The sequence below is a fragment of the Homarus americanus genome, unplaced genomic scaffold (assembly GCF_018991925.1).
Source record: "Homarus americanus isolate GMGI-L3 unplaced genomic scaffold, GMGI_Hamer_2.0 scaffold28, whole genome shotgun sequence".
In the NCBI taxonomy this organism is placed as follows: Eukaryota; Metazoa; Arthropoda; class Malacostraca; order Decapoda; family Nephropidae; genus Homarus; species Homarus americanus.
Genome location: NW_024742238.1, coordinates 7,026,392 through 7,054,175, shown reverse-complemented (window position 1 = coordinate 7,054,175; position 27,784 = coordinate 7,026,392). Strand labels below are relative to the sequence as shown.

The 27,784-nt window shown below is 39.7% G+C and overlaps 2 protein-coding genes across 3 annotated transcripts in view; one reads left to right on the top strand and one right to left on the bottom strand.

Annotated features, from left to right (window-relative positions):
• Positions 1-16,584, top strand: part of LOC121876526 — a 157,333-nt gene extending 140,749 nt beyond the window's left edge. For both annotated transcript variants that reach the window (XM_042381707.1, XM_042381706.1), the window contains 6 exons: positions 2,790-3,193; positions 3,916-4,078; positions 8,379-8,616; positions 12,099-12,213; positions 13,910-14,016; positions 15,767-16,584. In XM_042381707.1, coding sequence (XP_042237641.1) covers positions 2,790-3,193; positions 3,916-4,078; positions 8,379-8,616; positions 12,099-12,213; positions 13,910-14,016; positions 15,767-15,916 — 1,177 coding nt within the window. In that variant the 3' untranslated portion in view covers positions 15,917-16,584. The remainder of the gene's footprint in view (positions 1-2,789; positions 3,194-3,915; positions 4,079-8,378; positions 8,617-12,098; positions 12,214-13,909; positions 14,017-15,766) is intronic.
• On the bottom strand, positions 16,579-18,083 carry LOC121876528 (endoglucanase-like). Its single transcript, XM_042381709.1, has 2 exons — positions 16,883-18,083; positions 16,579-16,635 (listed from the first exon to the last, which is right to left on the bottom strand). Exon 1 carries the CDS (start codon positions 17,408-17,410, stop codon positions 16,952-16,954), a length of 459 nt encoding a protein of 152 aa, XP_042237643.1. The 5' UTR covers positions 17,411-18,083; the 3' UTR covers positions 16,579-16,635; positions 16,883-16,951.
• Between the last annotated feature and the right edge of the window lie 9,701 nt (positions 18,084-27,784).

The window sequence follows — 27,784 nt, the reverse complement described above, 5'->3', positions numbered from 1 at the left end:
ATATATATATATATATATATATATATATATATATATATATATATATATATATATATATATATATATATATATATATATATATATATATATATATATACATACAGTGAGCCCTCACTTTACGCGGTTAATTCAACCCACGGCGGCCCGCGTAAAGTGGATATATCTTGAATAAGGAATCCACAGATTCAGATGGATTAGTGAACAAAAAGACTTAGCTCTAAACAATGTTATCCATGGCCTGTTAGAATCAACGTTACACTCAATATTATCCAGCAACTGCATGTCAGTCGACAGCAGCCTGTTTCCACTCGCAGTAACCAACACTTTTGCCCCAGGTGGAAGTGGTTGCCAAGATGTGGATAGGATGAAATCAGTCTCAACAGGTTCTTCCTGCTCAAGAGACTGAATACTATGATTAGAACCAGGCTCATCGTCCTGATCCTGGAATCCACTGAAATCAGATTGAGTAGATAGAGGTTTCTGTGGACTTCCTACTACCTCACAGTCTGGAGGGTCCAATAACTTATTTTTCTTAGTAGCAGCAGTCTTGTCTAAGTGGGGATTAAGTCTTTTACCTAACACCAATAATCCTAAACCTTCTGCTAACTTGGGATATTTCCATTGTTGTACATTCAAAAATTTACTCTTCAAGGCCTTATTCCACCTATTTTTAATTTGTAATTGCAATAAATCTTTCTTATCACCTGTACCTTGATGAAATTGAAAAATTTGATCATAACAACTGCACAATCCATTGGTGAAAATAGGTTATTTGAGACACAGCTGCCATGAATTATGCAAGCCACATGAGGATCTATCTTAGTAATCCAAGTCGCTGTACATTTTTTATAATTACATGTAGTATGGCCCCCTTGGGTCTTGGGTGAAACTACTACTACTGAATTCAAATTCTCTACTGACAGACAATTCCTTGACTGTAGTGCCTGAGCTGAACTTTCTAGTCCTTGTAGCTCAGCACTCAATAGTATCTCCTCAGGGACAGTTCCATAGTCTCCTCCATTATCCTTAGGCCCGGAGTCCTGACCTTCATCCTCCAGTTGAACATCACTCATCTGAACTAGGAGGATACCATGAGTCACTTTATATCATTATAACACAAAGTAATAATAATAATTAATAAGGGAGAAAGCATTTTCTCCCAAACTTAATCAATATGACTCATAAATGTTATATTATTCGTAAGTTAGTGTTATACAAGTCACTCCTATGACCAATATAAACAATAACTCACTATTTCGTATCTGTCTCTCGACTCTTATTTATCAAGTATCCCTTAGCTCAATGAAACTTATTTATTTAAATTTGTTTTTATAAAATAATTTCATTCAGAACATTTATTGAGAGGAATCATCAAGATCTTTATTTGTTGCCAATCAGGGGCACAGACATTATCCCCAAGTAAACACTTAAGGGAAAATTCCTACGTGCGCACTATCACCCGGCAGGGTTGACAGTGCTGAGCCGCTAACATAGCGATCTATTGGCAGCAAAGTTCACTGTTACTCTAGCAATATTTATTGGGTTGAGAATTCCACCCTGCATTGGTCTCATATAACCCATAGAACGTGTAAAGTCCATTTCAACATAACTCTAGATTGCTAGTAAGACCGGAAGGTCAACATTCCGGAAGGAACGCTAAGTCTAGCAGCCTTGCTAAAGTTCGCCTGAACCCGCTACTGAGGACATCAGAATTATGAAGAGACAAACTCAACTCTAGCCTTTTTGCTGAGAACAAATAGAAACCCAAGGGTGGAACCCCAAAGGTTTTGTGAACATACATAAGAGTACGGAGAGAGACATTCATTGTATTCATATTAGCACGTGAATAATTGGGACAAAGAGATCGTAAACAATATACATATATATGTATACAGTATATATAAATAGATATATTCACATACGTATTCTCTTTTAGTGAAGATGAGCCCGGAGGGCGTAGCGACATTCACTGAGTGACTTAAAGGCAAGGGATAGTCACAACGATCTAAACGACTCACAAAGAAAATGTGTTTTGGTCGCCATGCTGACCCAAAGTCGTATAAGAAACTGTCCCAAATACAATAATTGAGAGACAAATACAAAATAAAAGTCACTCTACTTCATCACTGTGCTATTAAGTACAAATACCGTATATAATATCCTTGCGGAGGTGAGTATTTCAGCAATTAGAGCACAAATTCGCGGAGCTTCCCTTTGTGTGTATTATAGCTGAATCGCCAGGCAAGAGAAGAGGTTTGCAGTGCGTATAGTGGCTAGATGAAGGAAGGACTTTGAAAATAGCAATTAAATGCCAGGTAGCGACATGTCCTCCTAATATTACTTATTAAGTAATTATTAGATGTTTAAATTACCTGTATGTTGGGCGAATTGGCTAGGAATTAACATACCTAGGTAGCATTTGCTGAGCGTCGCATTCATGAGCTTGAACAAAAATTGGATTTTTTGATTTTGGCCCTTTTTGCACTCAGCCAGAGAATTTCTCTTTCCTTTGTGATCTGTAATAGCCTCATTGATTTTGACCTCACAGTCAGGGCAATACCAGCGACCAATTCATTTTTTTTTATTTAGCAGTGTCCTAAATTACTTACCATCCTCAACCTCGCAATCTTTGCAGAATTTCTCCTTACGGAGTTGCAGTCATACACCCTTAACTTATAGTCTGAGGCTCTCCATATGTCTCTCTAAAAAATATGAAATTATATTTTCCACTGTACAGTAATCTATTAGAAACAGAGTTTGACCAAGACCACATATCACTTAACTTTCAGTTCTTGTCATGATGCTGCTGACATCATGCCATTCTATGATACTTGCATGAAGCATCTTGCGTCATTACATAATGGTGGTAACTGGACTGAGACCAAGCTCCATGTGGACATCACTAAAGGTGTTGTTGCAGATACTCGTAACACCAGAGATAATATTGTACGTAACAGTACAGATGACAGTACATCTAAAGCACGTGAGACAGATGAGAACAGGAGCACTTCTATTAACTACAACACAACTGACCAGATCAGTGTTCGAGATGTGCTTTTCCCCATTACTAAACACAAAGATGCACTGATTGATGCCACCATAGAAGAAGTTGCTGCCGTATGTGACGTGTTGGCTGCGTATTCAACCGTGTGTGGTGAGCGAGATGTTAGACTGCCTCTGCCATTTATATGTGGTGAGTTGTAAATCATCAAGTTTGATGGGTTTTATACATATACATGTTGGGTTTTATTTGAATATAATACAGTGTAAAACTTAATTTCTTCCGTTTACAAAAATGTTGCCAATTTTAGTATAGAAGTCAATGTACTCCGTGCCATATCTAACTTGTATTTTATACAGTCATCTCTCGATTTACATGAATTTAATTTGCTCATTTTTTAAATAACACCAGCATTAAATTAATGACTATTTTTTAAATAATAAAAAGTTTTGAAATAGCACGGTTTACAAAAGAGCGTAGTTCAAGGAAACAGTAACATCACCTGAACCTCGGCCATCGACATCTGGCATCTCGAAAGCTTCCACTACTCCTCCCCCATCACCTGCTGTCATCTGATTCAGATGACTCCCTCCCCCAATAACCCCCCACCTCTCCTCCACCACCACCACCACCACTAGTTCCCACATATATATTGAAGGAAGTAGATAAGCAAATCACAGTTTTTATGGAGCATTTTCCCTAACCCCTGACATTTCCTTTATTTCTTATGGGATAATTAAGTTTGATTTACAAGGCCATTTTCAAGAACGTAACTACTGTGTAAATCGAGAGATGGCTTTATGCTTTGTCACATCCATTCCCATTAAGGATTCCTCTGTACCAGGATACTAACTTATGTATTTCTAACCAGTTTCTTTATGATACCATATCTGTATCTAGTTTCTGCTTGTCAGGCCAAGAGAATCAACTGACCTTCAAAGAACCATTGTCACCAGTGCCACAACTTGATCTTGTGCTGCTGATCAATGAAGAGAAGTGTGACAGTTTCATGTACCAACACCTGATACGTCCCCTGCCCCCAGTACTAGAGAGAATTGCTCAAGGAAAAAACATAAGGTACTCCTAATGGCATCGACGGTTCCATGACAAAACCCCAACGGGGTTGTCATTTATCAACACTAATCTAACCTAACCTAACCTAACCTAAACATAAAAGTGTTTTATTTTATATTTTATATATGAGACTGGGGTTTTGTCCGTTGGGGTTTTATCCGGTCACCAGCATCGACAACTGTTGTAGCTCTACCTTAGGGCTGTAGAGGTTTAAGACTAAGAATTTTTAAGTCCTTAACCTGCCAACTGATTCTGTTTTAAGTGTACTTGTATAATGTTAGACTTATCCTGAATTTAGAAAGACAGGTGTCATTTGTCTCAGCAGCATAAGAGTACCTGGCATTTGTTTTAGACTTGGAGTCCCAATATTTGGTGTTTCAGATTTACTATATTCTGTACAGAGTTCTAGCTAAGGCAGTTATCAATGGCTGGGCTTACTTCCCAGGACAAAAGATGTGAATACTGTATAATTCACTCGCTTTAGATCACCAGCCAGATTTTTATAATAACAATCCTTCCATTCCTCATGTACTGTGTATCATTATTGTCTAACACTAAAATATGTCTGGGCAGAATCCTCTATATCTGTTTTTTGTGTAAGCCGATAGAAAAGGTTAATTTATTAGAATACCTGTACTGTACAGTACTTGGATATTGCAGAAGAATGAAGTCTCTAATAACAGCCATCATTGGGACCAGATCGTTTACATATACAAAGGTCCCTCGATTAACGAACACAATTGGTTCCAGAGAGTCGTTCATTAACCGAAAATTTTGTTAACTGAATCTATTATTTCAATGGGATATTGGGTAATTGGTTCCAACTCACAGAAAAAGTACATACAAAGTACTGTATACCAGTAATAGAATTAACAAAACATTAAATATAAACTAAATACATTACTGTCCTGTACAGTATACTGTATAATAATAAATTAAAAACAATTGAATACTGTACTGTATTTTAACTTACTTTGAGGTGTGTATGTCATATTCCCGGCAGCTTTGTTTACATATCAAACAGCTGATTGTAGAGGCAGTCAATGATGACATGTCATATTCTTTACAGAGTGTATTGGTTCTAATGCCTTTTTCACGTTTCATAATAATTTCTGCACTGTATATTATCAATATGTGAACTAAATTTCAGAATGACCAATAATTTTAATGTAAAAATGCAAAAATATTCAAGTGACCAACAAACTGGATGTTCTTTCCACTGTAAACAAAGTTAAACTGAGAAGCGTTGTTGGGTGATTCGATCAGCTGATTGGCACACTAAAACTGTTCCCTGTACTGTATATATTATCAATATGTTAATTGAATTAGAATGACCAATAATTTTAATATAAAAAATTTAAAAATATTCAAAAGTACAACTTTCTTGATATTTACTCCATTGGAAATGAATGTAAACATAGAACCAATTACTGTATTGGCGGACTAGCCGATCAGCTGATACGCACAAAAAAGCGTGTTTCTCATAAGGCTTTCGTTAATCAAAGTTTTGTTCGTTAATGGAATTGAAGATCCTTATGGGAGCTAATTCGTTAACTGAAATTTCGTTAATTGGACCGTTCTTTAATCGAGGACCACTGTACATAGTTGATTTTGTCAGAAACCTAGTGTTCTAAGTAATATTACAGTTATTAGTTAAACTTAGTGTTATTGTATTATTGCACTAAAATTTACCTGCTGCAGTACAAGATAAGAACAGAATACAGTGGTCCCTCGGTTAACGAGCACAATTCGTTCCAGAAGGCCGTTCGTTAACCGAAGTGAAGAATCTTATGGAAGGTAATTTGTTAACCGAGACGTTCGTTAACCGAGGGATCACTGTATTGTAAACATAAACAGCAGAACCTGTACATATTTATAAACCATAGTTCCATTTTCTGTATATATCTACAGAAATATGTATACAGGTATCCCCCAATTTATGATATTTAATAATGATGTTTTATGACCACCTCCCTATTTACAAAAAAAAAATTGGCATGAACTATGGCCACCATTTGGCCAAATTCGCTGAAACGTGGAAAACTGCACAGGTATCCCTTATTTAACAATTGGAATGCTTTCCTGGAAAACCCATCATTAATGCAAAATGATTAATAAACGAGGGATGACGAGAAATAATATCCTAAGCGAGGGATAATGAGGAAAAATATCTGTGGAGATGGCATGTAACTCAAGGTAGGTAGATACCAGGTAGCCTCACTCCCATAGGATCTACGCTAATGAAAATAAAAATGAAATTTTTATTTATGTATTTTTGAAGGCTTATGATGGTATTAAAAGTTGTACAATAAATGTATGGAATGGAGATTTTTTTTTATTTTAATTGGAGCCACTGATTAAATATGTAAAATAAATACAAATATCTTACTTGCGACGCTTGCGACCGCTGGATTTCATCCAACGTTGCTGATTGGCTAGTGATGACATCACTTATTAAGCTCCGCCCACTTAGTTACATCAAACAGTAGAAGCAGATAATAATACCTCAATATTACAAACGCATGAAGTGGCAAAAGGGGCGTGGCTTAACAATCTCGAGAGTAGAGTTTACAATTAGTGAATTCCTATGGGCCTGCATGAGGCTACCTGGTATCTACCTACCTTGATGTAACTGTGTAGCAGAGTATCTTGACTTGCCACCCAGTAGCACTCAGGGTGGGTGAGGCTGAGCTGTAAGCTATGTTATTGTTCAACCCTCAATTTTGGGTAGATATACAGGTACATAATTTCGTTCATTTTTTTTTTTTTTTTTACTGTTACATGCACACAATTGTTCATACTGAAAGTGTAAAATATACAAAATTTAAGTAATTATCATAAGGTCAAGAAAATAAAGGGACTAAACATTTCTTACACTGGAATTAGCTCTCAGTGGGGGAGGGGGGAGAGGCGTGGGAATCGATCAGCTGTTCTCTATCTCGTGTCACATGAAATGATTACCAAATGGCAACGCAGTATTTTCCCTTTATCTTATATATTATTTTTATTTTTATTTATTCCTCACATTTACTGTGATTGTGAAGTGTTTTTACATTGTTTTTGTGTCTCTGAAGTGAGCAGTGTAACTTTTAAAATGTCTAACAAGTTGTTGCTGAAGGCTCCTACTTCTGGGAAGGCCTAGGCACTCAGGAAAACTGTGTCTCTGGAAGTTAAGCTTGACATTGTGAAGTGGCCAGGCTTGTTCTTAATGATGTGGTGAGTGTTGTTTAATTGTTTTCTATTTATTTTGTTAGTGTAGGAATTTTTTTGTGTGTGATACATGTGGGTGTCAAACTGGCTGGGAACATATTCCATCGAACCCCATGTTATAATGAACTCAATTTACAATATTTAAATTTGCGATGGGGTTTTCATGATTATAATCCCAGAGTAAATCAAGGGATATTTGTATAGAGTATTGTAGCTGTTTATGATAGTATAAAAGTTACCCTTGACTCTTTATATATACTACCTGTACAGTAATTATACAAGATACTATAGATTACATAACACTGTATATGAAATGATTTATTCTTATAAAAAACTAAAGTTAAATCAGCACATTATCTTCATCATCCACACTACTGTACATGAAGTACTTGTAATGCTTAGAATGTCATTGCTTCATTATTTAGCATCAACTGTGCTCCCCTTCTCACAAATTTACAACACTTAATTACAAAATTAACAATTACAACTCTATCAAAATTTGACATTCCAGTATAGTAGTTATTTGCACAGATCAATGACCCACATCAGGGCCTGGGGGCGAAATTCTAAAAATAATAATGATAATACTGTAATAATAATAATATTAAAATTTTTAAAAAATATTAAATGAAAATATAATAATATTAATAATAAATAATAAAAAAAGTAAAAAAAAATTAATAGTGGGAAATAATATAGTATGTATGTTGTGTTGTCAAGTAAGAGAAACAATTTAAACCCTGCAATTGTGTGTAAATAAGGCAGAAAGTCAGATCAGCAACCTGGGACTTGGTCACAATTTTTGTGATGCCATATGGCAGCAGGATGTACCATTAGACAATACATTATGCTCCCAATATCTTCCCAGGTGGTAGTACCTCCCTGTTTGACAGCCTCCTACTACCTATATGGCAGGTACAGTACTTAACATTTGCAATAATAGTCTAACAGATAATTGAAAGCCAACTATAATTTACAGAGAGTATTACAGTATTATAATAAAATGGACCTCAACAGGTACTATATTATATCTAAATGTTCTGTATTTATATCAATGCCTAAATGTCTATTGTTAACAAACACCTTTCCACAGTGATATACAAATTGGTGTGATGGGGTATGGTTCAGGTGGTGGTGATGTCATCTACCACGCCTCTGGAACATCACTGCTTACACCAGTCTCACAGTTCAAGATAATACAACCTCGTAACAAGCAACATCCTCGGGCATCGCTCCTGCAGGGTCTAAAAGCAATAAGCACCTTTCCGTTTCGACCTGGATCTGTACGGGTGGCTTTTATTGTACGCTGCGATGACTACGACCTTCCAAGGGTTAGTTGTCAAATATTAAATTGTTATTGTATTTATTATTTATTGTATATTGTTTTGATTCCATTAGGTTTAACAATGTATCACTTCTTTTGATAAATTCTTGAAATTGCTAAGATGGAAAAGATAGGTGGAGGATAATTTTAAAAGAACATTTCTGTTCATTATTAAACGATGCCCATTTTTCATAAGTAAGTGTGTGTGTGTGTGTGTGTGTGTGTGTGTGTGTGTGTGTGTGTGTGTGTGTGTCCTGAATTGGTTGAGAAATACAGTAGCTGTTAATGTCCATTCAAATAATGGACTCAACTCCCCCCCCTTCCCACGCTCGCTGGCTCTCCTCCCTCCCTGAGAAATGTTTGGGTGAAAACACTAGGTTTTTAGATTTGGTAATAAATAATACCTCACACTATGGTTAGGATAACATAATTGACATTGCTGGATTCCTTGCAAGACTGCGAATAATTTGAATATAAACGTCATATATTTTGCACAAAAGATAAAATTTTTGCTCTCTCTAATAAAATTCTTAAATTAGATTTAAAATTTGTATGTCTAATGCAAATGTTAGGTTGTTTATATTTAAGTTAATTACCATCTTATAAGAATTCCAGCAGCAATGTAAATTATATTCTGGCTGGGTAATTTCTATGAATTTTATGAGCTAAAAACATATCTTCAGCTGGGCGACCTTGTGCGCACCCTGCCCGTGCCGCTTCCCGCTTAAATGATGGAATGAACCGTGTAAATAAAAATTGTCGGTCTGGCAAGGTGGCGCGTAAATGACCAAACGCGTAAACCAAAACCGGATTTATCAAGTTAACAACTCCGGATTCATTATCGTAAACAGTTGTATTAGAATTTTTTGAATTTCTGTTCAGAGTTAAAGGCCTTCAAGGATCGACAATTGCATCTTATAAATCAGCGTTGGTTGACCCTCTGGCTTGGGGTTTTAATATTACCTTGAACCCAAGGCTTAATCAAATGCTAAGATCGTCCTTTTTCATTCAGAGACCTCCTCGACCCGAGAGAATCCCGCCTTGGTCTCTGGAAAAAGTTACTAATCTTCTTATGGGGCCTAATTACAATATAAATCTGAACAGGGATAAATTACTCCAGAAGGCAGCTTTCCTTCTAGCAATAGCAACGGATATGAGAATCAGTGAACTGATTTCAATTTCCAATAATCCATCATTATTGGTATTTTCTGACGAGGATGTTATCCTTTTTCCGACGGACATCCTAAGAAAAAATGAAAGGGAAGATTTCCAAGCTCAACCTATTTGGATAAAACGTCTACTGGATGAAACTAGGGTTCCTCACATTTTGTGTCCAGTTAAAAATCTTCAGGAATGGTTAACCAGATTCCCTAATGGAGGCCCTTATGTTTTCTCATCAAGGGATGGTAAGAAATTATCTCCTAGTCAATTGACAAAATCCTTATCTCAACTAGTGAATCAAGCAGACCCTGGCAAGAAATTTTTGGCACATGACACTAGGAAATATGCAGGGTCTGTGGCCTTTCTGCGGCATATGAGTCTCAGTCAGATCAAGGAAATGAGCTTATGGAGATCTTCAAAAACTTTCAAAGACAGCTATCTTCATCTATCTCTGAGAGATGCTTCAAATGTGGTGGTGGTGGGTTCCCCTCCCCCATCTATTCAGTCTCCACTACCAGGACCTTCTTCCTCATTAGAATAAAGTGAGTATCCTTTTTGAGTAAATTAACATTTTACCTTCCGGTAAATGTTCCTAATTTTGGAAATTTTCAAAATAGTTTACGTAAAATATAATCAGGACCTCAGTCAGCGGAGCCTTGTATGCAAAGTCACCTGCCTCTCCACCTCCTACTTGGGTATTCTTGCTGAGCGTCGCATTCATGAGCTTGAACAAAAAGCCGTTTTTTTCTAAAAACCAGTTTTTGTGATATAGCTCAAATGCAACGTCCCATAACCCACCCATCTCCACCCCTCGAGAGTTGACTTTTAATTACTGCTCTCTCTGAGGCAAGAGATGAGCTTCGCAGTGCGCTTGGAGGCTAGATGAGGGAAGGACTTTGAAAATAGCAATTAAATGCCAGGTAGCGACGTGTCCTCCTAATATTACTTATTAAGTAATTATTAGATGTTTTAATTGCCCGTATGTTGGCCTGGTGAATTGGCTAGGAATTAACATACCTAGGTAGCATTGCTGAGCGTCGCATTCGAGCTATATCATAAAAACTGTTTTTTAGAAAAAAACGGCTTTTTTTTTAATTCGTTAACCGAAACCATTGTTTCAATGGGTTTTGGGTAATTGGTTCCAGCTCACCGAAAATTACATACAAATTAAAAATAAATGCAGTAAAGTACACTTACTTTGAGGTGTGCATGTAGAAGGCTCCTGGTTGATGATGATGATGATGGGAATTAGAATGGGGGTGGAGGAGAAGGGAGAAGAGAAGGCATTGGGGTGGAAGAGAAGTCACCCCATGCCGCCATTTCACTCATAAAATTTTAGTTCACTTGGTGTAATTCAAGATTATTTTCTTTAAATCAACACTGCACTGCATTATATATTGTCAATATGTAAAATATATTTCAAAATGACCAATAATTTGACTGGAAACACAGAAAAAAAGAGTATGTTGAAGAGTCTCAAACAAGATGTTCCTTCCTCTGAACTAGTAAACAAACTGACGCCAAGCTTAGTGTGTTGAGTGGCTGTTTGGCACGCAAAAAACTAGCTTCCTATACTTCAATTATGTTCAATAATTGTTAAAATGACTAAAAAATTGAATATAAAACTTTTAAAATTATTGAATAGTACAACCTTCTTGATATTTACTAAAATGGTAAGGAATTTAAGCCCTAAAACCGATTACTGTATTGGCGGACTAATACTACAGCTGGTGGGCAGCCAAATGCAGGTGAAAACATGTTGGGAAAATTTTTTAAGGAATTCGTTAACCGAGGGTTTGCTCGTTAACCGAAGTGAAGAATCTTATGGAAGGTAATTCGTTAACCGAAATTTCGTTAACCGAGGCGTTTGTTAACCGAGGGATCACTGTTCCTACACTTTATAATTTGTTTTATAACAATTTCCAAAAATGCAACTGTAAATTAAACCTACTGTATTTTCTACTTATTTTATTGTTATATAAATAAAATACCCTTTCCATGAACATATATATGCCACTGGTAACTATTGATTCACTAACCAACGACTTTTCCCAGTCCCTATATGCATCAGTTATTGGGGTATGCCTGTATACAGGCTGTATTATTTGTATTATTTTTCTTTGTATATATGTAGCAGTTTTGCCTGTGTATAAAATGTTTACTTGTGTGAATAAATGTTTCATAATGTCCAGTATACGGTAATCCTTTATTATTGTTAGATGTTCATAACTTAAGGTTTCACAAATATACTTGACTGCATTGATATTATCCTAACATATTTTTACCATTCTCAATTTGTGAGTTAATTTACAAGTTTTCTGTCTTCAGTTTACCGAGTCATTGCCAAAGGAGATGGGACGTCGAAGATTGGCGCTGTTTACTCTCACACCTGAACTGCTCGTGTTCAACCCAAGTCGTCCCAAAGCCGTCAGGAACACTATAGGTAAGGCCAGTTGCTTTCATTATATTAGATTATAAGGGAAATAAGCAATGAATTGGTTCCTAGTACCTGTAGGAAGCCATAAATTATATATCTTGGCATAATTTTTTCTAGATAGAATTTTTTCTTTTTTAATGAGTCGCTATATCAGTTAGATTCCTTGTACTGCAAGCAAATTTTATGCTGTTTCATTGAATGTTTGCTCTAGAGGTAACAGCTAAATGATTATTTATGTTCAGCTATCATCAGAAGATTCTCATCAACTAGCTGAAGGCAACCAAAGCTCACCTGCTGCTCCCTTTATTGCAGTGGCTACTAATGGAATACATACAGCTTCTAACAGTGGTGCAATGTGTAGATCATGTGACTGTCTTTATGAGATAATGGCTAGGTAATCACCCCCAAAGTCTCCCAGGTTACTGAGGCTTCATAGCCCATTCCCTCTTCAGGTTCCTTAAAGACAAGGGTTATTCACGCCAGGAGGCTCTGCCTTCTTCTGTGTTTCTATACAATCTGCCTCACTTTAAAATGCTGGTTTTCTGGCATCTTCATGGTGTAGATTAACACAATGTATAACCTTTTTCTTCTCTATTTTCAATTTCAATCTGTTCTTATTTTTTCGCCCCCAAGCCCCGTTGTGGGTAGTTTGACCAGTGCCCAGGTGGGCTAATTCCCGAAAAAAACAAAAAAAACATGAACACCAGATGCAGTACATGATGTGTTTGAATGTTCCTCTTTTGCCATTTGGTTGAAGAGGGGTGAACCAGGCAGATTGCATACAGTACCATCCTGAGTAGGACATTACAAGGTTTGGTCTGATGGTCCAGATTGCATCCTGGGATCACCCTTGGAGGAAGTCAGATAACTCAGGTTGCCACAATTTTAATAGAAACCCATTTGATGGTGGCAGTTGTGGTCTGACAAAGTCCGTCACCTCTGGCTTCCACCAGATGTATGTCCAGTGTCTTCTTTGGCTGCACTTAGTCTGTCAATGGTGTTACTGCAGTCTTCATTTCATCCTTTATGTTCAGACACAATATGCATAATTTTTTGTTGAATGAACTCACATGTGACCAGAGATGATGTTAGCGGTAACAGGTGTATATCTTGCCACTATGTGGGGGCGGATCCAGGAATATCAAAAGGGGGGGGTACAAGAAGTTTTGGGTGGGGGAACATGGCGAGCAAAGCAAGCCCACCCTGCTGGGGGGTTTTGGGAGGGCGCTGTAAGCCCCCAGATTTTTTTTTTAAATCTGACCAATATCATGGGTATTTTGAGGTAATTTTGAAGCCATGTGCACCTGATATTAGGAGATATTCTTAGGTCAATATTAATTACTTTTTCCCATACAAAAATGCATGAATACAATACTGCATTAAAGAAAAAAAATTGGAATTTTCTGATGAAAAGGGAGGGGGGGGGGGGGTTTCCGGACTCACAGGACCCTCTCCTCCTGGATCCGCCCTTGCTATGTCCATGGTTAATCCCTACATGGGACAAATGTGAGAAGGGTGTTATCCAGTGTGACCCTACTAAACATCTCAGGTTTTATCTGGGTATTCTGGTTTTCTTCTGTACTAACACTGGGCGATAGCAGTCATAACAAAGCAAGAAAAAACAGATCAACAGCCTGAACGGCTAGTAAGCTGGTAGGTTGTGAAATGATAAATTGATGAATAAAAGACCTTGGTGTTACAGGTGTTGACAGGTGGCGAGTGTACAACTTGAGACTAGAAAAACAAGAGTCCTCAGATTCCTGGGGCATTAGACGACCAAACTCCAACATAGCTCAGCTGGCTATGAAGGTTAGTGCACAGTAAAATATATTATTATTATTACTGTTAAATGATGTAAAACAATACAGTACTGATGAGATGGGCCTTGTGCATTTTTTATTAATTCTTTATTTAACAACATAACTGTTGCTCTTTGATGTATTACTCCAAAATTTTTAATAGAAATATGGATGACTTTATTTTCAAGGTGTTTTTATTGAGGAAATTTACTAACTTAAAGCATATTAGTAAACTCTTCCAATATCATTGTTGAATGACTGTCCCTTAGTTCACTGTGCATCCATAATATTTTTGTTTACTTGATCATCATGTGAAACAGCAATTGAATATTCAGGAAGCTGATGAAGAATAGTGTCAAAAAAATTATGAAAAACACCTACTGGTAAATAGATTTATTGCCTTTGAATAGTTTCTGCAAAATAAATAGCATTTACCAACATAAAAATTTTTATACTGTATAATAACTTGAGTAACTGTGGCAGGAATTTCATGAATCCCCAAACCATAAAGCCATTAAGAATGATATACAGGCATACCCCAATAACCGATGCATAAAGGGACTGTGAAAACTCGTTGGTTAGTGAATCAACGGTTTTCGAACCAATTACTCCCATAAGAATATAACAAATTCAGGGGATTAGGGACCGGCTACCCCCCAAAAACTCCCATTTACCCTTGATATTTCTCTGTCGTGCACACTGTAAAGCAAGAAAATAGTGCAAACATATAAAATTAGCATAATAAGCATTAAATAAGGAATGTAAAGCATAAATTGAGATAGTTATTTACCTGTGTTGGGAATGGTAGAAACAGTCTACAGTAGCAAGTTCAAGTCTCTACCACTCTTTGCTGGTCCATCACCACTCTTATTACAACTTATCACATTTCAACCAAGCTGCCCTTCCAAGAGGAACTATTACTGGGGCGTTTAGGCATGATTACATACAGACGAAATCGAAAATACAGTCTCTCCTCGACTTACGACATATTTGACTTACGACATCCAGGACATATGACGGCCATGGGGTCGTATAAAATGTTTTTCACATTACGTATTTTCGAGTCCCGACGTTAATGATCACACTGTGTACTGACAAAATTTTCGTTTGTAATTCTCTTTAAAATGGCTGGCAAGCGTAAAAGTGAGAGTTTTCGTGGTGCTGAGAAGAAAAAGAGACAACCATTTTAGAATTTCTATGTATTATTTTCGCCTTTTCGACTTACGACCTGGTCGTCGGGACAGAACCCCGTCGTAAGTCGAGGAGAGACTGTAATTAAAAAAACAAAGTTGGAGACGCATGGTAAGTGTAAATAAGTGCAGAGAGGTGGGAATGAGTCTGAGGCAGCATGCAAAGCCCTCTCGTGGCAAGAATCCGCACCACGCCACCGCCCACCAAATTCAAAACTTCTCTGCTGCTCCTCTTCCAATCGTTGGATCTCCGTGGTATCAATGATACTTGCAGGGCATTTCCCCTATATGTAATTGTCGGTTATGCGAATCAGCGGTTAATGGGACATGGGTTTTCGGGGTGTACCTGTACAGTACAGGATGTCTCGAAAATACTCTACATACTGCCTTACAGATTTTCATGGCAACATTGTCCTCACTTGTTAATAAGCAATGTCTCCCACAGGTGAGGGCAATAGTGTTGATGTAATGCAATTGTTCATACAATCTCCATGAAAATCTCAAAGCAGCATACAGGGTATATACATTTTTTTGAGACACCAAGTATGATGAGTGTTTCCTTGTTTCTAGAGTGGTGGAGGTGTGTTCTCTGTGACAGCACTCAAGGAAGATAACAGAGCTCCATACTTCATGAAACTGTTCAGGAGGGTCCTTAGCAGAGCCATAATCAAGGTCATCAACGTTGCCTACAGGCCTCCAAGAACACTGTCATATAATTAATATTCATTTTAATTTCCTTCTTACTCAAATAATTTGGTGTATGTTCACAATTGTAATGTCTGTAGATTGGCTAGTACTGACTAATATAATTAGAAAAGGGTTAGTTCAAATAAAATTGACGACAGTGAAATATTACAAGTTGAGCTTGAAGTACAATACAATATAGTGAATTAGGAACCAATGGTATGTTTAAGGTATTAATGCTTCTTCTCAATGAACCATTATTGTTCAAGCACTGGGTTACTCAAGCAGTAGTTAAATAGGATCATTTACGCACAAGCATTTCAGTTATCTGCACTAAAGCTACAGTATTAGTGTTTAATCTCAAACCTGGATACTTGATGCATGCTAATTGGAGACCTCAAATTCATGTATTTGTTGTCTTTTGTGGTACAGGTTGAACCTCCCTAATCCGGTACCCTTTGGACCTGACCGGTGCCGGACTTTAGAATTTTCTGAACCACAGGTGGTCTTTGTAAAATACATATTATCATTGTTGTGACACAGTTTTAATGTAAATGATATAAGTAAATATGCATACAAAAGGATAAAGAAAGAAATATGAATATGAAATACCTGTACAAGTAATGTATTTCAACTACAGAAGCATAATACAGTTCAATACAGTGTAATTGTAATAAACGAAAATAAACAAACAAAAATTCTCATTCTGCTCTTAAAATGACAAAAGTACTTGTACATAAATTGGTGATGTTCACCTGTAAAGAAGAAAAAATATCTGTACAGAAAATAAAATAATAAAATAAAGAAAATAAAGAACAAATTAGGAAAAATTAAAAACTATAGAAATAAAATAATTACAGAAAAAAACATAAATGTATTAAGTTTACTTACTGAAAATTAAATAAGCAAATTATGAAAATAAAGTAAAAATACAGAAAACAACAAAATAAAGATAAAATGAAGAAATAAGGAAATAACAAAAAACAAAATCAATTAACTTACATAAAGTGATTGCTGATTCTGCACCCAAATTTATGTACAGTACAAGTACGTACACACATCCAATCCACACTACATTCGAGTTACATCTGGGTTCTTGGCTGGGGTGACATCTGGGGTCTCAGCTGGGGTGACATCTGGGGTCTTGGCTGGGGTGACTTCTGGGGTCTTGGCTGGGGTGACTTCTGGGGTCTCAGCTGAGGTGACTTCTGGGGTCTTGGCTGGGGTGACTTCTGGGTTCTCAGCTGGGGTGACTTCTGGGTACTCTAAGTCATTGTCTGGGTCCTCGTGCAAGATGACATCTGGGGTAGCAGAAGCAGATGTAATAGGATGTTCAGTTGAAGAGAGTTGCTTACTGGTCTCTGTTGCTTTTTTGAACCAATTATCCAAAGTTTTTTGTTTCATGTATTTGGGCTTTTCTTTAATGAGACGGTCTTTCATTAGGTAGAGATGCTTGATTTCTTGATCGGTAAATACAGTATGTTTCTCTGCTCCAGGCCTTCTATTAAATATGTGGTCAACTGAATGCATTTGTCAATAGACATTCTTTCTTGAACTTTCTTCTCATCGTCTTCACTGTCATTACTGTCTGTACCTGTACTTTGTCCTTTTGTACCATCTGCACAATTTCTGCATCTGTCAGTTGATTCACAGTCGGTGCATCTTGGTCAACATCCAACCACTCCAGTAAACCTTCTTCCTCTATTTCCCTGACCATTAAATCATACACAATTAAGGGTAAATAACAAGTGAAATATTACAGAAACACTTGAAATACCAAGGAACGCACCAAACTCCACGAGGACCAGATGTAAACAAAGGGTATGCCAAACCATGGATACTAGTGCCGGTGGGTACTTGCGGCCGTCCGGCAAACTAAAATTTTGCCGGACGACGGGAGGTGCCGGACAATAGAGCACCGGATTAGGGAGGTTCAACCTGTATAATGAAAATCATTTAACAGTCACCAGGATTCATTGTAACAGTAAGAAAACATGTAGTGTTACTGTTTCATAGTAGATGAAGCTAAATGTAATCTGATTTATTAATTGAAATTAATGGTGTAGCCTTCAGTATTTTTCTCTACAGTGACCCCTCGTTTAACGAACACCTCAGTTAACGAAATTTCGGTTAACGAACTGCCTTCCATATGGATCTTCAATTCGGTTAACGAACAAAAATTCGGTTAACGAATTTCTTACGAACCGGCCTCAACATGTTTTTGCTTGCACTGACCGGGCAACCAGCTTTAGTATCAGTCCGCCAATACATTTATCGGTTCTAGGGCTTAAATTCCTTACTATTTTAGTAAATATCAAGAAGTTTATACTATTCAATAATTTTAAAAGTTTCATATTCAATTTTTTAGTCATTTTAACAATTATTGAACATAATTGAAGGTAAAGTGACTAGTTTAATGCGCGGCATCCAGCCTCTTAACACAGCAAACAGGCGTTAGTCTCTCTGTTTTCACTGGAGGTAACATCTTGCTTGAGACTCTCTTCAACTAAACGCTTTTTTTCTGTGTTTCCAAGCAAATTATTGGTCATTTTGAAATATATTTTACATATTGACAATATATAATGCAGTGCAGTGTTGATTTAAAGAAAATAATCTTGAATTACACCAAGAAAACTAAAATTTTATGGGTGAAATGGTGCCATGGGGTGACTTCTCTTCCACCCCAATGCCTTCTCTTCTTCCTTCTCCTCCACCCCCATTCTAATTCACATCATCATCATCCAGGAGCCTTCTACATACACACCTCAAAGTAAGTGAACTTTTCTACCATTTTTGTTGAATTTAGGAAATTTTCGGTGAGCTGGAACCAATTACCCAAAAACCCATTGAAACAATGGTTTCGGTTAACGAACGACCTTCCGGAACGGATTGAGTTCGTTAACCAAGGGGTTACTGTATTTACATTTATAAATTACAGTGCTTCTTAATATTTCACCGATCTGTGTTAGCAGATAAGTAGAATATGCAAATTATTCTTATTGAGATTAAACACCTGTGTCAGACTTGTGTCTATGGTGTACTGTACTGTATATTTCTTATATATTTGGTATATATATATATGTATATGTTAATTCTTAATGTGCACTTGTATATAGTTGAGTATTTTGTCACTGTTGATGCCAAGTTTGTATTGAACTAGTTTCCTGTAAACTGTGAATATACATTTAATTAGACTACAGGTAGTTGTTCCTTTCTTCACTACTATACAGTATTGACTACAAGAATTCCTGTGCACTTTTTCTTGGATTTAGGTACAGTATTAACATTGTGGGTAGTGATAAACAAAGAAGTTCACAAGTTGTCATAGAAGCACATTCTAATCTTTTATATTAGTTACGTGTGTTTTAGGTAATCCTCTAAGCACTGAGTATTGACTTAGGTAGCTGGTAATTCTAATATATTCTTGGTAATCATGTAGATATTGGATAGTCTCTGAAGAGTAATATTTTCACACATGCATTATGATTAACAACACTGTTAGTACATGAAGTTACTTTTGGGCTTTCACTTAACCTAAGTGGATAGTCAAATAAAATTTTTAGCATGATTATTGACAAATTCACTAAGTTTTTGGCATTAAGGTTAGTATAAATCTGTGTTCAGTCTTCTGTTCTCTCTTGTCTTACAGTATTATGTTTTCAGTTTAAAATTAATGTAAATGTATTAAAATGATCATTTTTTAAGTAATGTCTCCACTGTATTGTTTATAAGTACACCTAACTCTCGTTTAATGTAAGCATTACATTCTGCAAAATCCTATCATAAAAATAATTGCATAAAATGAATTCGTATTCTTATGGGGAAATGGGTATCCCTCAATCTTAATTCTGGCACTTTTTCATAACAAAGACACTAAAAGACAACAGTAATGCTATAAAAGTTGTGTAGAAATCATTGCATTACTCTAATGTGGCATAGAAATAAAGAAAATGTAATATAAAATTATAAAATAAGAAAATCTAAGAGCATGGTTCTGTATGTGTGGAGGTGTTGTGATCAGCTGTAACTGCGTCATTGTCCGACTCACCAGCCCTGCCACCTCGTTTATTGTTGTTATTGTTATGTGTAATTAAACAATAAAAGTTGTGTAAAAATCATTACAATACTGTGCTCTAATGGGGCTTAGAAATAAAGATAATACTTTTACTTTTATCATCTTCACCACTAATTGGCTCGTTAACTGCTTGGGAGATCGGTCACATTTTTTTTACTTTTTTTACTCCAGTGTTGGTCAAGTATGGTCTTGAAAGAGCTCACACTCGGTGCCGTCACAACACCTGGTAGATTAATATAAAACTATAAAATAAGAAAAGATGAGAGGATGGGTGAGAAGTGAAAGTGTGTGGAGCAGTGTCCTGAAAAACTGTGTGGCCACTCGTCAGTCCGGTCGCTCTCCCCCTCCCCTATTTGTGATGTCACATACACAGCACAGCACACACCACATTCTCTGAGTCAGCTGGTGACTGTCACTGTTTAGCATAGCATTTTTTAATTAATTTTGTTTACATGCAAATTTAAATTTGTTCAAATTATGCTCTCCTTGTGCTCACTAAATCGTTTATATTTAAGTTTGGTATTAATAAATCAATTTGATGTTAATAAATCAATTGTTTAACTTCAAACCATTTATTAAGAGATATAGAGATATCGCACTTACACATAGGCAGATGTGTAGGCTCCAGGCGAGCATAAATTTGCAGAGCTTTACATTAAATGTGGTTATTATGAAGACCACTTTACTTCTTATTTTCATGCTCAATGTAGAAGTTCAATATTTTCTCTTATCCTCTCAATCAATGAATTATGCACTCGGGTAGAAATTTTAGACGAAAAATGTGATGAATGAATCACTGCACTATGAATCTTCTCAGCATTTTAATTGGTGTTTCAAATTATGGATTTACCTAAGTTATAGTACTGGCCGAGAGCAGACAAACCTTCACCAGCTTCAGCACAGTTAATGATTTCAAACCTTGTTTCTAGTGGCAACGATGTCCTCTTGCACTTTAGTGGAGGCCCAGGGCTAGAAGCAGGCCATTTAGAAGTCATAATGTCCCCAAAAAACTGTACAAAAAGGCTTGAAAACAACGCAGAGTGCAGCACAACAGGTGTAAATACCGACACAAAGGTGGCTACTGCGACACTGATCTGGTCGGCGCAATGACACAATACCTACGATGCTCCTATGCAGAAGCATCTCACACAGCACACAAAAAAATAGTATGCCATAACTTGCATAGAATGCATCAGACCAAATTTTTTGGCATTAAATGAACTCTGGGTAGAAATAGTGTCCTCACATATACGAACACAAATTTGCATATAGTGAACACGCATAAAGCGAGTTAGGTGTATCTTGTATTCTTTGTCATGGGACGTTAATACATTTATTTATTTTTCCTTATTTTGTTCAATCCAGAATGCGACTTCTAACCTTATTCCACCACATCAGCGACCACTCCCTCCCAATGAAGCCAGACTGGACTGGATAATTCAAGTAGAGACAGCTCTCACCGGCTCAACAGCTAGAGGAGCAAAAGTACGTCGCCCTGGTCTGTTCCTTGCCCGCAGAAGTCGCCACGCAAGTCTCAAAAAGTCATCATCAACCTTCCAGCTGACAACAAATTCGCAGCTCTATGAGATGCTCTGAAGAGGCGATACCAGCGGCCTAGCGCCAGTCTCCTGCAAGACCTATCAAGTCTACCCCTTGGCAACTCAACGCCTGCACATCTCCGGGACGAGTTGCAAAGACTGAACTCCCGCCACACGGACATGCTTCCTGACACTGTCCTGCACCAGCTTCATGCCCAGAAGCTCCCCGCTTCTGGGGCGGCGACCAGCGCAGCCATGGCAGACAGAGTGTTCCATGAATACACTGCTGTGTGCCATGCTGCCACAGACAACTCAGCGGCCACACCGTCACTTACCTCTGATTTTGAGCAACACCTCACAAGACATGAGGGACCTGCTACAGTCTCTACACCGCAGGATGGACACCCTCGAGCAGCTCTACTCCTCCATGCCTGCTGCTGCTCCTGTTCCTGCCCCACGCACTGTGTCCTACTAACCCCGACATCTTCGTCTCCTGCCTCGGACACCACCACTAGTCCCCAGCACAGTGCACCTACCCTCGGCTGGTACCATCAACTCTTCGGTGCTAACGCTAGACGTTGTGAGGCTCCCTGCAACTACTCGGGAAACAGCATCGACGGGGATTGGTAGACGCCACAATCTCCATCACTTCAGTTTTCTCACTGCTGCATATTACCGACCACATCTCTGGCAGGAAATTCCTCATTGACACAAGGGCATCGGTCAGCATCATCCCTCCCTCACCACGAGACACATCGAGCAACCCTCGTATGACCTGTTCGCCACCAACAGTACCTCCATCGCCTCCTATGGCGCACACATCCTCGCTTTAGAACTTGGTCTTCCCAAGACTCTGTGCTGATCCTTTGTGGTGGCAGACGTCTCTCAACCCATCCTTGGCTTCGACTTCCTCACCTTCCACAAGCTCGTTGTCGACCCAAGCAACCTCTGCCTCATCCATGAACCTACAGCACACATGATTCGGGGTACACGTGCCGCAGTCGCCGACACTATCACCTTCCTCTCGCCGTCCAACGTTCTCCTCCCTGCTGTCCAACGTTCTCCTCCCTGCTCAAGGAGTTCAAGGAACTTTTCTCACCCCGAGTCTCTCCACCACCACCTAAGTCTGGAATCTTCCACCACATCGAGACTACAGGACCTCCAGTCTTCTCACGCCCTCGCCGCCTTCGCCCTGAGCTCAAGAGCGCAGCCAAGGCGGAATTCAGCAGATTCCTGCAGGACGGCATCATTCGACCTTCAAAGAGTCCCTGTGAATCTCCTCTTCACATGGTGTTAAAGCCATCATCCAACGATTGGAGGATATGTGGTGACTACAGAGCCGTGAACCTTGTCACCAAACCTGACAGGTACCCTATCCAGCATGTCCAGGACTTCCACCACATACTCCATGGCAAGACCATCTTCTCGAAGATCGACTTGGAGCATGCTTTCCATCAGATTCCAGTGGCACCTGCAGATATCCAGAAGACTATCCTCACCACTCCGTTCGGTCTCTTCGAGTATGCCTACATGAGTTTTTGACTACACAATGCAGCTCAGACCTTCCAGAGGTACGTGGACCACATGCTTCGCGACCTCGACTTTGTCACTGTCTACATAGACGACATTCTCGTCCCATCTCAGACGCCTGCCAAACATCATCACCACCTGCAACTCCTCCAACGCCTGCAGAACAACAACATTAAAGTTCATCCCACCAAGTGCGTCTTTGGAGCTTCCTCCATCAACTTCTTCGGTCACAGACTCTCGTCGAGCGGCATCCAACCCCTACCACAGAAGGTAACTGCCACCAAGGAGTTCCCCAATCCTGAATCAGTGAAGAAGCTCCGAGAATTCCTGGGTTTAGTCAACTACTACCACCGCTTCATTTCCCAGGCTGATATCCTCGCTCCTCTCCACGATCTTCTCAAGGGACTCCCCAAGATGTCTCACAAGCCCCTCATATGGACTCAAGAGGCCTTTACAGCATTCACCACTATCAAGCAGCACATCACACTCCTTACCCTGCTGGGTCACCCTGCCCCCAATCCCTGGACCACTCTCACAACAAACGCTTCTACTGCCGTGGGCGCCATCTTACAACAGGAGATAAACGGAACTCTCATGCCCATTGCCTTCTTCTCACAGCGGCTTCAACCATCTCAACTACAGTGCCTTCGATCGAGAGCTCCTAGCCATATATCTTGCTGTTAAGCATTTCTAGCACTTTCTCGAGGCCCGTCAGTTCGCCATCTTCACTGATCACAAGCCCCTCGTCCATGCCTTCGCTTCAGCCTCCCAGACACATACACTTCGTGTTCTTCGCCACTTGGCTTACATCACGGAGTTCACCAGTGACATCCAACACATCAAGGACAGCCACAACGAGATCGCCGACACCCTCTCTCGATGTATATCCAGCATTTCTTCCCTCATCTCCACCCCTGGATTACTGACAGCTCGCCGTAGCTCAAGAAAACGACGAAGACCTTGCAGCATACAAGACATCTCCCTCAGGTCTCGCCCTCCAAGAACTCCTCGTTCCTGGCACAAACATCAAGTCGTGGTGCGAGATGTCCTGTGGGCAGCCTAGACTATTCATGCCTCACATCCACCGCCGCGCCATCTTCGACCGCATCCATGGTATCAGCCACCCAGGCGTACGGGCCTCCCAGCGCCTCCTCACACAAAGTGTCGTCTGGCCCAGCATCAAGGCTGATACTCGGAAATGGGCTGCCCAGCACCTGGCCTGCCAGTCCTCTAAAATACACGACACACAGGGGCTCCCTTGGAAACCTTTCCTGTACCCAAAGGACACTTCCAGGTAGTGCACCTCGACATCGTGGGAACTCTTCCAGCATCCTGCGGCGACGCCTACATCTTCACCTGCATTGACCGTTTCACCAGGTGGACAGAAGCCATTGCCCTGCCTTATGCTACAGCAGAGTCAGCTGTCCGTGCCCTCCTGTCTGGTTGGGTCTCCCGTTTCGGTCCTCCCACGACCGTCATCACTGACCGAGGAGTCCAGTTTGAGTCACAACTCAGGCATAGTCTCCTACAGTTCCTCAGCACTTCCAGGCACCTTACTACTGCTTACCACCCTCAATCCAACGGCATGGTAGAGCAGTTTCATCAGCAGCTGAAGGACGCCATCAAGGCACAGCTGGACGGATGCTCTACCTTTGGTGCTCCTTGGCATCTGCGCATCACACAAAGAGGACATGGACTGTAGCCCAGCAGATCTCACCCTAGGCGAGCCCCTTCGCCTACCTGGGGAATTCTCACTTACTCTGATTACTTTTCCTTTTCTTTTATCCTCTTCACCAAAAGTTCGGCTCGTTAGCTGCTTGGGTGATCGGTCACGTCTCTGTTACGCACTGTTGGCAAGTACTGGGCATGCACCGGCTCTTGAATGTACCTGAACCTGCTCCAGTGTTGGTCAAGTCTTCTCTTGAAAGAGCTCACACGGTGCCGTCACAACACTTTCTGGTAGATTGTTCCAAGAGTTCACAACTCTCACTCTGAAAAAGTTGCACTCTCAATTATCTGGACTTGCGGCTTCTTCAATCTTGAGCTGTGACCCCTTGTGAGGCGAGCGTCCGCCAGCTTCACGTAAGGACACTCGACTGAGTAGTGCCCCTTGAGATGCTTATTCGCCTCAAGTAGGTCACCCCTTGCCCGTCTATAGTTTAAGCTAGGCAAGTTCAGGCACTCCAAGCTCTCAGGGTAGCTGAGGTGCCGAAGTGCAGGCACCAATCTGGTGGCCCTCCTTTGAACATTTTCAACCAATTGACAGTCCTTAGCATATCTCGGGGACCAGACGGGGTGACAGTACTCCAGATGGGAATGCACTTTACTCTTGAAGATCGTTATGAGGGCCGGACCGTCTAGATATCTGAACGACCTTATTATAAGACCCAATAATTTATTTGCCTGATTTACCTTCTTCTCGCAATGGCCCGAGAACTTCAGCTCATTGTCAACATACACACTTAGGTCCTTCTCACATTCAGTCAAATAGTGCAGTTTCTTCATCCCGTTGGGACATATGATAAACCTCCTTACCGTTGGTATGCCCCAGGTGCATCCTCTTACACTTCGTGACATTGAATCTCAGCAGCCATTTCTTCGACCATTCTTGGAGTCCACAGAGGTCCTTCTACAGCTCTTCACAGTCTGCCTGGTTCTTGATTTCCCAAAATAACTTGGTGTCATCGGCAAACATTTGTATGGAGGAGTGTACAACGTCAGGCATGTCATTTATGAAACAAACAAACAACAGCGGGCCCAATATTCTGCCCTGTGGTAACCCACTTGTGACGGGTACGGATGATGATTTCATGTCATTAATCATCACGCACTGCTTGCTGTCATGTAGAAAGTCTTCTATCCACGCTAGGACATTTCCCCGAATTCCGTACCCTTCCAGTTTGATTTTCAGCCTTTCATGGGGTGCACTGTCGAAAGCCTTGGCAAAATCTAGGTGAATATTGTCGATGTTATCACCCCGTTCCAGAATATGGGTCCAAATATCCAATACCTTGAGCAATTGTGTTAAGCAGGAGCGCCCCGGCATAAAACTGTGTTGGCAATCCTTTACAAAGTTGTTTCGTAGTAGATGTTCCATCGCGGCATCTCTGATAATAGTCTCAAGTACTTTACATATTATGTTGACCAGGCTCACTGGCCTATAGTTCGTGGAGTGGCGATCGCCCTTCTTGAAATTAGGACTCACACAAGCCACTTTCCATTCACTGGGGACTTTTTGTTCATCCAAGCATTTACAAAACAGGATCTTCAGGGGCTCGGCAAGCTCATTGCTCAACTCTCTTAGCACTCTAGGATGCACCATGTCAGGGCCAGGACTCTTATGGACCTTTAGCTTTGACAGTTTATTTCTAATACCCTCTTCTGTGAACACAATGTGGGTCAGTGCTGTGTCGAGCTGTCTGTCCTCAAACGCAGGAAGGTTAATCGCATCCTCTCTTGTGAACACCGAGGAAAAGAAGCTGTTCAATGCCTTTTCCTTTATCCTGGTCAGAATCAGCATAACTACCATCTTCAAGCCTCAGGTCTGATACTCCTACTTGCGTTTTAATTTCGACTTTGCATAGCGGTAAAACGCCTTTGGGTTTGACTTGACCTCGCTTGCAACCAGCCTCTGGAACTCCCTTTTAACCTTTCTACATTCTGTCTTTGCTTGGTTTCTGGCTCTTGCATACATCCTTCTGTCCTGCTCATTATTTCACCCAACCCACGTCTAGAATTTCTGGTTTTCTTCTTAACTTTGTCGACCGCCGCATGGTTCATGTTTGTATCCTAATTTTTCACCTTGCCGCCAACAGTCCCTTTAAATTTTGTAACAAGAACCAAATTTGGCATAAATATTACTAATACTTTATGTGTTATCCTGGGGAAGGCTAGTGTTTAAATATGTATGCTTGTACTGTGTGAATCGTTAATAAATAAATAAAACTGAATTCAGTCTATGCAACAAGTTATAGTCTAACGATAATTACAAGTGTTAAATATATGTATGTTTATATGCTGCCTTTATTGAATATATATATTATATATTATGTTACTTCTTACCAAAGTCAGAAAGTGTTTAGGCTTGTGTAAACACGAAAGGTGTTAGGCACATTGTAACCAAGAACAGAGAAAAAACGCCCAGCCAGACTGACCATGTGCTTGTCATTCTCCCATTAAATAACGCAAGATACTACAACAAGTACAAAAGGGAACCATTGTTTTTTATTAAGTATTCAACCAGTGCCGGATTTAGACCTGTGGAGGCCCATGGGCAGCCTCTTTGTAGAGGCCCCACTCATTATAACTACCCAAGAGGGTGGGGTGGCGAGTGAAGCGAGCCTAAACATCTGGGAGTTCCGGGGGGCGCTGTAAGCCCCTCGGGAAAATTTTGAAATTTGAACACTGCTTTGGAGAATTTTGAAGCCTTATGCGGTTATATTGAGGAAATTAGAACATATTGTAATATGTGGAGGCCCCTGGGCAGCTGCCCACTTTGCCCACTCCTGAATCCGGGGGACATTACAAAGGTACTCAAACTATCCAACCAGGAGCGAACCCGTAACAATGGTTTTAAATTAGACAAATTTAGATTTCGGCGTGAAATTGGTAAACTGGTTTGGAAACAGTAGTGGATGAGTGGAACAAGTTACCAAATATCATCATTAACTCGAATACGCTGAATAGCTTCAAACATAGGTTGGATGCTTATATGAGCAATAGGGGTTGGGTAGAAACGGGACTGCCCAGTATGGGTCAATA

What these genes read in the sequence shown, in the direction of transcription:
- LOC121876528 (XM_042381709.1), bottom strand. Translation starts at nt 17,410, where the DNA reads ATGCATTCAGTTGACCACATATTTAATAGAAGGCCTGGAGCAGAGAAA.